Source organism: Heteronotia binoei, chromosome 13, assembly GCF_032191835.1.
Source record: "Heteronotia binoei isolate CCM8104 ecotype False Entrance Well chromosome 13, APGP_CSIRO_Hbin_v1, whole genome shotgun sequence".
Lineage (NCBI taxonomy): Eukaryota > Metazoa > Chordata > Lepidosauria > Squamata > Gekkonidae > Heteronotia > Heteronotia binoei.
In genome coordinates, this window is record NC_083235.1 from 37,958,595 (window position 1) to 37,972,095 (window position 13,501).

At 43.3% G+C, this 13,501-nt stretch overlaps 2 protein-coding genes across 2 annotated transcripts in view; one reads left to right on the forward strand and one right to left on the reverse strand.

Moving 5' to 3' along the window:
- The window catches only part of ATAD5 (ATPase family AAA domain containing 5), a 41,901-nt gene extending 37,842 nt beyond the window's left edge, over positions 1-4,059 (reverse strand). Inside the window, exon 1 of the mRNA XM_060251990.1 lies at positions 3,727-4,059. Coding sequence (XP_060107973.1) covers positions 3,727-3,789 — 63 coding nt within the window. The 5' untranslated portion in view covers positions 3,790-4,059. The remainder of the gene's footprint in view (positions 1-3,726) is intronic.
- Positions 4,060-6,659: 2,600 nt separating this feature from the next.
- CRLF3 (cytokine receptor like factor 3) overlaps positions 6,660-13,501 on the forward strand; it is a 35,120-nt gene continuing 28,278 nt past the window's right edge. Inside the window, exon 1 of the mRNA XM_060253197.1 lies at positions 6,660-6,836. Within this exon, the coding sequence (XP_060109180.1) occupies positions 6,720-6,836 (117 nt within the window). The 5' untranslated portion in view covers positions 6,660-6,719. The remainder of the gene's footprint in view (positions 6,837-13,501) is intronic.

Below are 13,501 nucleotides of genomic sequence, written 5' to 3' on the forward strand. Positions count from 1 at the left end.
TGTGCTGTGGTCCTGTCAGGATATCAATCAGGGCTTGTGTCACTTGGGGAAATAAGTTTTCCACAGCTGCCATCTAATTGCAGGAAAAGTGAATCAGGTTGGGAGAATACCAACCCGACTCCAGCAAAAAGTCTTGTTTAGTTCGAGCCTGTTTGCTACAGCTGGTAATGGAAAGAGAAAGGCAACCTCTACAAATTCCTTCTTACAAGAATTCATAAACTCCAACTAAGTAGCAATGTACTATTTAAGTATTTTTTCCATTTTCCTCTCTCCTTCGTCTAACAATGAAGCTTGATCCTATGCATATCTGCTCAATGGAGATTACTCAAAGGACAAGTCCTTTTGTGGATCAAAAACTGGCTAATTAATAGGAAACAGAGTGAGTATAAATGGGCAATTTTCTCAGTGGAGGGTTGTAAGTAGTGGGATGCCGCAGGGCTCAGTACTAGGTCCGATGCTTTTTAACTTGTTCTTTAATGATTTGGAGATGAAAGTAAGCAGTGAAGTGGCTAAGTTTGCGGATGACACTAAATTGTTCAGGGTGGTGAGAACCAGAGAGGATTGTGAGGCACTCCAAAGGGATCTGTTGAGGCTGGGAGAGTGGGCATCAAAATGGCAAATGAGGTTCAACGTGGCCAAAGGCAAAGTAATGCACATTGGGGCCAAAAATCCTAACTATAAATACAAATTGATGGGGTGTGACCTAACAGAGACTGACCAAGAGAGAGAGATCTTGGGATTGTGGTAGATAACTCACTGAAAATGTGGAGACAATGTGCGACTGCAATAAAAAAGGCAACGCTATGCTGTGAATTATTAGGAAGGGAATTGAAAACAAATCAGCCAGTATCATAATGCCCCTGTATAAATTGATGGTGCGGCCTCATTTGGAGTATTGTGTACAATTCTGGTCACCGCACCTCAAAAAAATATATTATAGCATGGGAAAAGTGCAGAAAAGGGCAACTAGAATGATTCAAGGGTTGAAACACTTTCCCTACGAAGAACAGTTAAAATGCTTGGGACTCTTTAGCTTGGAGAAATGTCAACTGAGGGGTGACATGATAGAGGTTTACAAGATTATGCATGGGATAGAGAAGGTAGAAAAAGAACTACTTTTCTCCCTTTCTTACAATACAAGAACTCATGGGCACTCAATGAAATTGCTGAGCAGATAAAAGGAAGAACAGATAAACAGATTACATAAACAGAACAGATAAAAGAAACTACTTCTTCACCCAAAGGGTGATTAACATGTGGAATTCACTGCCACAGGAGGTGGCGGCAGCTACAGACATAGCCATCTTCAAGAGAGGATTGGATAAATATGTAGAGCAGAGGTCCATCAGTGGCTATTAGCCACAGCGTATTGTTGGAATTCTCTGTCTGGGGCAAGTGATGCTCTATAATCTTGGTGAATACAGAGCATCACTTGCCCCAGAGGGGCAACAGTGTGAGGACTTCTAGTATCCTGGCCCTACTGATGGACCTCCTGATGACACTTGGGTTTTTGGCCACTGTGTGACACAGTGTTGGACTAGATGGGCCATTGGCTTGATCCAACATGGCTTATGTTCTTATTCCTAAACAATTACGTGTAGGATTGCAGTCTGAGAAAATGAACTTTACAGGGAGTAAAAATGAACCAGCAAACCAGGCACTATTACCAAATATACATTACTTCATAATAATGCATGACTGGCAACTTACAACATGTACATTTGCCATTCCATCTTGCAGGACAGTATTTAGATTTAAATGAAAGCAACATGGGAATTACTACTACTTTAAGGAGAGCAGATAATAATTTCCTATAAAATACCGAACATCGCAACATCCTATCCAGCTCCACTCACACTACCACAAACCTAAAAGCACTCTAGGATCATGTATGACCTAAAAGCACTCTAGGATCATGTATGCTCACTGCTGTTATTCCAAGCCACATCACTAAGCTACCAAATTCTGTCAAATCTACAAAGCCTTTATATGTTGCTTGTTTGAGATATAGCACAATCATATAACTTTGAGAAATTAAAGGAACCTGTCACCTATGAAGAAAGGATAAATGGAATAACCAAAATATTTTTAAAAGCAAACAAAAAAGACGCAATATCTTGTCAAACCATTTGCAGCTTCAGTGTTCACTCATATCTCACAGTATTTTGCAGCCAGCCCCATTGACATTTATTGACATGGGGTTGCATCCCAAACACCATGTGTAGAGCAAAGGGCACAAAACATGACTTTCCTGCCCTCATCTTGCAGTAAGGGGGTCCACTGAGTCCATGCCCCTAATTCTGCTCCTCAGAGCCAGGAAACAGGGGGGAACTATCAAACATCATCCGCCACCAACAGAGGTGCTGTCACACCAATTATGTAGTACCTTTGCATTCAAACCATGGTCTTTTAAAACTTAGATCCAGTAAACAAAGGTTAGGTTCCAGTTCTACTAAATCAGCCTTGCAGAAAAGAACAGCAGAAACATAATATGCAGCCTGCAAAGAGTGGACCACACTGTGAGTCTAGTAAGTTATTTGTTTGGTAAACAAGGAGGACCTAGGAAAGACTAGTTTTCCCCCTACAGTAGTGTCATCAAGAAAACTAGATGGTCATCTTAAATTTATATACAAGTTTGCAGGTATGTACAGTGATTTCTAAAAAGTTTTGTATAAACCCTTTTAAAGGGTTATCGTCTTCCTTTTGGTACAAGCCTACAACGACTCAATTTAAGCTGTTTTGCAGGAGGGAAACTGAGAATGAGAACTAACTCCATAAGCCTAAAATAAATGAAATTAATCAGTTTGGCCCATCTTGTGGAAACTTTCCCTACTGAAGGATTCCCTACTTGTGGAAACTTTCCCTACACACACTGCTTTTTAAAAACTGTTCTTACAAAACATCTCAGCATAGCAGGCATACCTATGCTAATATATATTGGTTTCAACTCTCATGCCTTCTCCAGAGAAGCATGGGAATTGCCATTTGCTAATGACACCAAGACTTGCTCTCACCTTTTCCCTCTTTGCATAGAACATGAAGGATCTGCCTAGGAACAGGGCATGACAGTTAAAACTAGGTTAATTTCAAAGATGTGTCATTTATTTACTTAGGCTTTGAAGGAGGAGTGTATTTATGGAAACATCTTTCTATGTCCTACCAACTCATCTGAGCCATTATAAATACATGGCTATAAAGCAGGACTGAGCATGTCAACCACTGTTTATTATTTACTTTAAAACAGGAAAACACAAAATTGTGGGACTAAATGACAGAAGGGAATTTGGTCTTAAGGCAACAAACAACAGTGTGACAATACAAACAATAGTGTGACAACAGTGTGAATGGCATTGTGATGCACAGATCTAACAATAAAAACAGCCGGGTTCAAAATTCCACTGGGCCATGAAGTTCACTGAGTAACTGTAAGTCAGCCGCTTTCTCTCTTTCAGCCTACTCTATTTCACAGGGTCGGTGTGAGGATAAAATGGGGGGGGGGGGGAGCCATGTATTCCGCTTCCTTCATACTCAAACAAAATAAAAAGTGAGTTAAAATAATAAAGAGGAAGTATCGTAACTTAGAACTTCTAACCCGTGTTTAGTTTTCTGAGAGTTCTGCTTTGGCCGCAGAGCCCCCCGCCCGCCTCGTGCAAAGCTGCTCCACCCAATGCAAGAGTGTTGGGCTGCAGCCAGCCCTCGTGCCCCTTCCGAGCCCCCGTCTCTCACCTGAGCGTCCCCGTCCTTGTCGGATGGGGAAGCCGCGGCGGCCATGGCCACCCTCCCCACCATCTGCTTCCCTGTAACGGCCGGCGAGATAAGTCAGCCCCAGCAGAAGGTCCTCGGCGTCGTCGCCATGAGGGACATTCGCCCTGCTCTCCCCGCCCGCCTCTGCAAGCCCTCAGGTGCTTCCCTTCGACCACTCGGCGGAGTCTGTCACAAAACTCGCGCGCGGGGAAACCATCGGGCGAAAGAGAAAAGCGCGCGCGGGACGGATTCGGAGCCCCGTGACGGCAGGCGAGGGGCGGAGCGTGCTCCCCTGGAGGCTCACGTGACAAGGGGAGGCCAGCCAAAGCTGGCACTTTACCCCATCCCCTGTCACGTGAGCCCCATTGTCGCAGCTCTCCCCCGCCTCTCCCGCTATATGAAGGTTTATTCATATTATAGATTCCTATTCATGTAGATGCTGGTCTCCTGATCCCAACAGTAGCGGCACCTCCCTCGCCCTACTCCCTTTGATTTGTCATTTTCCGAGGACGTCGGCCTTGTAATTACATTTCCCCCCTCGCTGGCTTTGCAGCTGTCAAGATTATTTTTCCCGCCTAATGCGACGGAGAGGAGTAGGCGGGGCACGGCAGGGACAGAGAGAAAGTGATCCAAACGGTTGCTTTTGGGTGGGTAATCGTATTGGTCTGAAAAAATAGAAAAAAGCTCGAGCTCAGTGGCACCTTTAAGACTAACGGAGTTTTATTTAAGGTTTCGGGTACCAAGTACTTTTCTTTCAGTGTATCTGAAGAAAACTTCGTTAATCTTAAAGGTGCCACTGGACTCGAACTTTTCCCGGTAACCCTTAGAGGTCACAGTTGTTCAAAGAGAGATGCTCTTGGTCTGCCGTTGTAATTTCCCCTGATTCTTTAGTGGTCTGATTTACAGTTACAGTTTTGCGTTATTTTTTGTATTCCGGTTCTTTATCTGTACTTCTATGGTAATAATTCCAGAAGATCCTGGGGAAGATGGCGTGGGGTGGGGGACTTCAACAAAGTAATCGAGTTCACCATCCTAAGTAGCCCTTTTCTCCAGGGGAACTGATTTCTGTAGTCTAGAGATCTGTTGAAATTCCAGATTTCCAGGCCCCAAACAGGGCATGGCAAGACTGAAGAATGTACCTGATGGATATAAATACGCAGTTTGAGCACTGCAGAGTGTGAAGGTTGATGCAGTTGATGCAGCGCTGGAGTTAGTTCCAAGTGGGTGACTCCAGAAAGGAGTCCTGCTTCCGCATTTTGTACTAATTTAAGCTTCTGAGAGATCTTCAGAGGCAGCCCCATAAGGAGTATGTTACAGTAGTCTAATCTGGAGGTTATGGTGATATGAATTGCAAATTCTGCATCTGTCTAATTGAGTTCACTTGGACTCATTTTGAAGTAAACATGCCTAGGATTGCAGTTTAACAGTCCGATTCTATGCATAACAAAGTTTGAGTCCAGTGGCACCTTTAAGACCAACAAAGTTTTATTCAAGGTATAAGCTTTTGTGTACAAGCACACTGTACAAGGCCTCAGCCAATTACTCTTAGCACCTCACAATTAAGAATTATACATTTACACATCTATTTGCAAACTATCAGCCACTCCAAGCTGTTTCGGGAGGAGCAGGATATAATCGTACAGAAATAAATAATAAAATAAATGAATTTTGACATTTATTTGCTTCATTGTTTATGCCCAGAATTAAATCTAAACAGTGATGACCTTTTACATTTAGCTTGTTATTCCTGTTTGCATTTGTTAAAACAGCTTCATTATGTTGTATGCCTCAGCATGGACAATGCTATAGATGTCCACCCTTCAAAGCAGCCATTTTCTCCAGGGGAGCTGATTTCTGCCAGCTGGAGGTCAGTTGTAAAAGTGGGAGATCTCCAATGCCGCACAAGGAAGCTGCCAACCCTATGGTGTAGTGGTTAAAATGTCAGGCTAGGATCTGGGAGACCCAAATTTTAATCGTCCCCTTTGCCATGGAAATTTGTTGAGTGTGCTTGGCCAGCCACACTCTCAGCATAACATAACTCACAGGGTTGTTATGTGAATAGAATGGAGGAGAGGAGAACGATGCGCGAGGTACGTTGGCTTGCAGGGAGTGTGAATAAATGAATACATAATTTCTACACAGATGCGTGCAGAGAAGAGGCCTGGAGATCTCTGGGCCTAAAGCAACTTTTCTCCTTCCTCCCCCCACCCGTCCTGCCTGTATCAAAGCTTCCACACCATGTTGAATACAACATGGCTGTTTAAAAAACTCTTGTTCTTTGACTGCATTTACGATGACGTTAACTCCTAAAGCCAACCTATTGAGAGGTAAACATCTGGATTTAGAAAGGCTGCAAGTGGGCAGCCATGTTGGTCTGAAGCAATAGAACAAAGCAATAGACAATTTGCACCTTTAAGACCAACTAAGTTTTATTCAGAATGTAAGCTTTCGTATGCTCTAAGCAGACTTCATCAGACAAAAATGGAATGGCAAGCAGTCCTAAATATAGAGAAAGTGAGCAGTGAGTTGGTATGTAGAGTCATGGAAATGTTTTTAGCAGATTAAAAGAATCACAAATTGGGGTCTGTGTTTGTTAGTTAGTGTTGTTAACTGGGCTTTTATCACTCTCCACTGTTGTTTCTGAATAAAACTCAGTTGGTTTAAAGGTGCACTTGTCTACAGCTTTGCTAAATAATGCAGTTTCAATCCATTTCCAAACTGGATTTTACTGTGTGAACTGGCAAAATACACTTTTAAACTGCACTGAAAGTAGATTGGCACTGCATTATTTAGCATGTAAGATTACAGCCGAAGGAAAGAAAACAAAAGAGGAAGCCTCCCTCCCGCGCCTTTTTTGGGGCGAGTCAGGTGCCCGGATGTTGTTCGCTTCCGGGTGTGAGGCTGCTGCCAATAATAGGTCGGCTAGCAGTGGCCTGGCGTCGCTCGACGCCGTGCCCTGCTGCCGCTGAGGGGGAATGGAGCTCGACACGGAGGCGCTCGTGCAAGAAGCTCGCGAGAGCATCGAGGCGGCGCGGACCTATCGCCGGGAGCTGCAGCAGCGCCTGAAGGGGCTCCATCTGGCACGCCAGCAGGTAGGGGAGTCGGGTGCGCTGGCTGGCCCGGGATCCCACCGGCGGCCGGAGGCATTAGCGAGGCTGGGGGAGCCGTGCTCTTTCCCGGCCCCTTCAGGCCAGGCTTCAAGCCGCAGTCCCGTGAGCGGTTGCTTGATAGTCAACCCCACTTAATGAAATGGGGTTTTCCTTCGGAGTAAACGGGCATCGCTCTTTCTGGCCCGGGACGTGTTGCTTGCGGAACTTTCAGCCTCGGGCATTCTTGCTGCTTGACTCGGGAGTAGGATTTTCTAAGACTTGCCCTGGTCGTTTTCCTGGGAGGGCTTCTGGGTCTTTAACAGCTGCTGCGCAAGCAGAAATCCCAGACGGGAAACTTTCCACTGTGCCATTTCTCCGGTCTCCTGGTACACCTGGGTTACGCATCTCTCAGAAGGAGATAGAATGAAAGATGCCTTTTGGGCTGGGGGAGAGGTGTCCAGCTTTTAGTTTTCCTTCTCGTAAAAAGGGAAAGTCAGCCCCCCCCCTCGCTTGGCTTGCAGTACCGTTTTTCTATTTGTATTGAGCTTTTAACATAGGAGAGCCCAGCAAAATCCTCCATGATTCTCTACCTGCAGCCTGAACTGAGGCAGATTATTCTTTCATCTCAGTTTTCGACCACCTCAGTCCCCTCCTCTTTTTCCAGCGTGTGTGTAAATCAGGCCTAATATGCTGCCTCTCCTGTGGAGCTGCCAAATTCATGTGAGTGCTATCTTCCAAAACAGTAGGGCTGTCAGTCTATACATACATACGTGGCGTTAATCCCTACTGAATAAAACAGGGTTTACTTTTGAGTAAATATTTGCAGATTATGTTCTGGGTTGACTGTTTATTACTGGATTTTGTTGTGATAGTCAACTCCCCATCAATTCAATCTGTATGAAGATAGAGGTTGGTTAACTGATATCTAAAGGTGTAGAAAGAATAACTGTATGCTTTTGAAGGCTGATGTCCTTTACATTTTGGTTAGGACTGCAGTGGGTTATGGAGATTTTTGGGGTCCCTTGCCTTGGTTCTAGTTTCCTGAAGGGGTACATAGTGAGCTATATCACTAGGATATTGTGAAGATGAGTAAGCACTTTTATCAGTTTAAATGTGTGCTTGAAATCCTACTGAATCAAGGGAGAGGCATGGAGTTGATCCGTGAAAACACACATATGTAAAGTTGTTTGTTTCCATCCTTTTATAAAAGTGGGATTTATTTGCTTGTTGTGGGAGGTCCAAGCGTGACAAGAACAGAGCACAAAGAGTTTCAGAGGGCTTCAAAGGGTTTGAGATGGCTGCCAGCGCCTGTACTCCTTCAGGTTTTAGAGAGCTGGGATTTGGCATGCCAGTGCCATAGCCCCATCACCAACCAGCCCCAGGACCTCCTTCTTTGGAGGATTCAGTTTCAGCCATGTCTGCTTCAGCCACTCAGCTATGACTTCCAGCCCTTCAACCAAAATAGATGGGGCAATATTCAGGCAGCCATCTGTCAACAGATACAGCTGGGTGTCATCAGTGTACTGCTGACAAACCAGCAGGACCGGATCTACACATTTTTTGAGGGGGGGCAAAATTAAAAAAATGATGCCCCCTTTTGGGCCATTCTATCTTATGGTCCCATAGAATACAATGGACTCTGTACCCAATTTGGCACACACACCCCTCCGTCAGCTCCCAGGGCAAGCACCCCCCTCTGCCCCTCCCTAGATCCAGCTCTGCAAACCAGCCCAGAACTATGTGCCAGCTGGCAAAGGGGCACATATAGAAGTTAACATTGGAGAGAGTGTTGCCCCTTGAGAGACCACACACATGAACTCCTAGGTTGGAGTTGGATTGCTTTAGTATATACAGCCAACCTAGTATACTGGTTGGGTGTTTAACTTATCCCAGTGTGTTATCAAGACATGGGTACATAAAAACATCTGTATGATAAATATTAAGGAAGCGAAGAGAAAATGTTGGGTCAGAAGGTTTTCTGCTGTTCTTCCCCCTACTCATCTATGCTGAGTTACTAATATAACTGTTGACTATGTGGATGGCCCAGGATTAATTGGTATCCGTTGCCATCTCTGTTGAGTAGATGGATATTAAAAGGTCTGGTTTCAGGGATACATAAGGATGATGGATGAGTTACAACAGGACTAAGTTTTTTTAATGTTATGGTCACATCTGGTTGTAGTTTCTACATAAGAAGAAATGTGCTATGAAGGGACATACAATTAATACTCCTTAACTGGAAATCTGCCTCTGTTTTTTAGGAGGCAGGTGTGCAATTCTGTGCCTTCAGTTAATAGAGCCACATGCACAATGACCAGGAATATTCATTTTCATCTGTCAGTTTTAATGTTCCCAGCCCCACCTTATTGCAGAACTGCTAACTACAGCAGTTCACTGCTGAGCCATCTCAGATTCTTGGCAACTGGTCTTACTAGCTGTTTTGCTAGTGCCAGGTGAATGTTAGCTGGAAATGTCTAGTTGGTATATCTCAGATTCTTGGCACCTGGTCTTATACAAGCTGTTTTGCTTGTGCTAGATAAGTTAGCTGGAAATATCTAGTTGGTGCTTGGCTTTGTATTTGTGCATCCAATCAAGACAATTGAAAATACATTAGTATTGTTGTTTTCCTTTGGAGGCTTTCATAAATAGCCATGTAGTGATTCTGAGATCAAATGTAGATGTGAATTCTGTGAACACAGAGAGCTAATGTTAGCACAGGAGACAGAGTGCTGGGTTTCTCTTAGAGAAATATGGATTTCTTGTCAACCATAATGATCTTTGGGTAACCTTGAGCCAAGCTCTCTTTAACAACCTAATTTACCTTACCACTTGTTTCCTCATTGTTACCCGGATACTCTAGGAATCCTGGGGCTGCAGAGCTTGCAGTAAAAGTATAGAGTCTGACATTGAAAGGATTTGATGTCATATGCATGAGTCTTATGTCCTAAAGAAGAATTCTTGCCTCACTCAGATTACATTATTGTAGTCCTTACTGGTTTTGAGCTTTCTAGACCCCAGGCTTCAGAATGTTGCTCAAAACCAATAAGTCTGCTGACAAATCCACCTGCTACATAACTGTCTTTAAATACTGATTTTGTTAATGAATTTGCAAGTATACCTTGTCAGACCTTGCAGATAAGTTCACAGAAGTTACTGGTCCACTATTTGTTATTAGCTCACCTGTCTGTCATGCTTTTATTCATCCTTTATAGTCTAAAAGAAAGACAACGGAATCATAATTTAGTAATAATTTCTTATTTAATGGTCTGGAAGCTTGCTGTAGCTGACCAGTAAGTGGCTGTTGGTGACCCTGTTCCACTTGATGCTGTTGCTGTCCACAAGAGTTGCATCCGCTTCAGTGTAAGCTGAAATTGATGTATTGCCTTCTGTGGTCTTTTTGGATTGTGGGCTTCAGTATTGGTGTCTTTTGCAGGATTTACAACAAACCATGGTTTATTATTCTGGTAATGCACCCGGTGCTTGCATATTCTCCGCCCTAGATATCAGTGTTTTGGGATTTTGATTTAGAGAGCCACAGAAGCGTTTCATTTCTTAGAGGTGTGAAGAAGGTGATGAGCCCACTGATTCTCCAGACTGATTCCCATAAGGACAAACTATGCTTCGTTTTTGCATGCAGCACTTCCCAGAGAATTCATATTTGTGTGTTGAGGTTGTAATACTGTGCTAGTACAATGGACTTAATGTGCTACTCTTTCATCTTATCCTTTGTGCCGTATCCTCTTCACCCATATTTGATTTCTTTATCCAAGACTTCGCAATATGCAGTGGTGCCTAAGCTGTCTTGAGCTGCTGCAACACCTCTCTCTTTTTAAAAATAAATATACACACTATAGTAAGTAGTGATGATGCAACCAAAAACCCCTTGCATTTGATCCTGTGCTTTCTTTTGCCTTGTACAGCAGGCTATAGGTGCTGCCTGTAACAAAACTAGAAGATTCAAAGAGGGAGCTTCTCCCTTCCTGCCACCTCTGTTTCATGTATGCACTCAAACACTTCCTTTTTTGTGATGTACTGAAATAACAAATGAAGAAAAGTTAAACTGCACAGGGACTACAAAGCTCTGTGAATGCAGCTTAAAGAGGAAGTTAGTTTTTCATAACCAAAGAGCATCCTGTGTCAGTACTTGTGAAGATCAGAAGTTGCATCTGGCTAACATCTTTACAGCCTTTCTGTGCTAGAGATTTTCCACTTTTACCTCTGACTTGTGGGGAATTTCTCACCAGAGAAGCCATTTTATGGTTTTTACTAAACTATACTCAGTTTTCAAGCTATCTTCTTACAATAGCTGTACAATTAAACAGAATATTTAGCTGTAATAGATTTTCTTCTGATAACCTTGTAAAACAGAAATGTCATTGTGACTGCTGGCTTGCATTTGGAGATGAATCTTAACCTGTTATGGTGCAGCCAAATTAACAAGTGGATTGGGTCAGTACTAATGATGGGCACAAACCAGGACAATGGTGATCCATTTAATTTCATGGTTCACTGGATTGCCCAATTTGTTGGTTCGTGTTGATTCATGTTTTTTTTTAATTTCCCAAACTGTTTTGTGGTCCGTTGATTTGTATGGTGTGGGAAGATGTAGAATGGCTCCCCAATGGGCTAGAGACACCAAACTTGTGGCAAACTCTTCAGCAGACTCTCTTCTTCCTCTTCTCCAATTTGGGTGTGAGTTGGATTTTTTTGTGGAGGGATGAGCTACAGCCCCCAAAAGCAGTTGCCCCCAGTATACTGCTTTTCTAGGAGTATGTCAAGCTGGAGAAAGAAAAGGAAGTTGCCCTGCAACTACTGTTTGGTTTCATTCCTGGCTGATCAGCGGTTAGGTTTTTGGCTAGCTAATGGTGGGGGGGGGGTGAAACTGACTTGAAGGGGCAGGGGCAGCTTTCCTTGACCAAGAAATTGAGTAGAGGCGGCAGCTTAGCTTTCCTCAGCCCCCTGTTGCTTCTGGTCAGTTTCACTCCCAGGAAGCTCAGAGGGGAGTGAAACTGACCAGAAGTGTCAGGGGGCTGGGGAATCATGCCAGGATGTCTGGGGAAATGAACCAAACATAAATGACATGCAAGAAAAAATCATTCTCCTGTTCAGGTACAACATATCAAACAAACCAGTTTGGAACGGACCATGAATCAGCCCATTTTGAGCATGAATTGTGACTCATGGTTCAGTTCGTGCCCATGTCTACTCAATACCCTCTCTTGTCCCAAAGCAAAAGCTCCGTAATCTCCTAGAGGAGACAGATAGGACAGTCAGATATTGTGTTCATGTCAGTGTGGCACTACTTTCACTTTCTGCCCGGAAGGAGAAAGTATGAAAACATGATTTATTCAAGGTTGAGAAGTTATTCCAGAATGTAGCAACTACACAGGTCCATTAAATGTTTTTTTCTGACACTGATGACTGCTATCAAAATTTCTGCACTGTAACTCAAAATGTTTGGAATGATTGTCATACTCCCAGATGTTGCTGAAATTCATAGTTTGGATTATCCTGATATTTTTCCATGATAATAGCAGTAATAAAAGATAGAGTGATATTATTTTCTGTGTGTGTGTATGTGTGAAAGCAGCATATGCCCTCCATCTGTGAATGTCTAAATCTGGAGATTGGGGCCACATGGACATGAAACAGATTTTTTTGCAAACAGATCGTCCTGCCCAGACAACGTACTGTGACTCAGGAGGGCTGGCTTAAATCTGCTCCCAGATGGATGTCAAAACCTTTTTTAGAATTAATGCCAAATGACTTTTTTCTATGGTTGACTTAATTTTTTTATTTTACAAATATATTGAATTATGTTTCAGTTTGAAAAATACCCAAATCTCTTTTAAAAAAAAATAGATCTGACAGAGTCGTCTGCCTGCAGTGTTAGCATTTAAGCCAACCCTGAACTGTTGGGGACTAAAATAAATGACTTCTGCAGGAACATTCTAATTCTGCACATATTTGAGTTTCCTGCGTTTTCTGCAGGAATTTTTGTTTTTTTAAATTATGAGATCTCCTCGGACTCAGGAAAACAGCTGGGTTAATTTTAGCTGTCTGTACCAAAGTGTATTTGAACAGATAGACAGGTTATTCTAACTCTGTTCTTTTGTGCTAAGTGGTTTTGAGAGCATTCCAGAAACATGCCACATTACTAATCCAAAAATATTTTTGTTGTGAACTTCTGCTGACTGTATTGAACATATGAAGCTGCCTTATACTGAATCAGACCCCCTCAGTCCATCAAAGTCAGTATTGTCTACTCAGACTGGCAGTGGCTCTCCAAGGTCTCAAGCTGAGGTTTTTCATGCCTGGACCCTTTTTAGTTGGAGATGCTGGGGATTGAGCCTGGGACACTCTGCTTACCAAGCAGATGCTCTGCCACTGAGCCACCATCCCTCCCCAAACTGACAAAAGGTGCAGGTAGGACTGCATTTACATGAGATTATATCTGATGAAGGTATAAAAGTGCATACTTGTGAAGGCAGTTTTTTGGATCCAGCTTCCCTATTCCTTGTTATCCTGTGAAAATGTTTGTGCATCAGCAAACAAAATGGGGGATGCTGGAGATGAAGGTCATACTTGGCTAGATGTGCTGGGAGCAAGCTGAGCTCCAGTAGAGCAGCCAGAGGGCTTTTCCTAGGTGGAGAACAGCCAGTGCATGC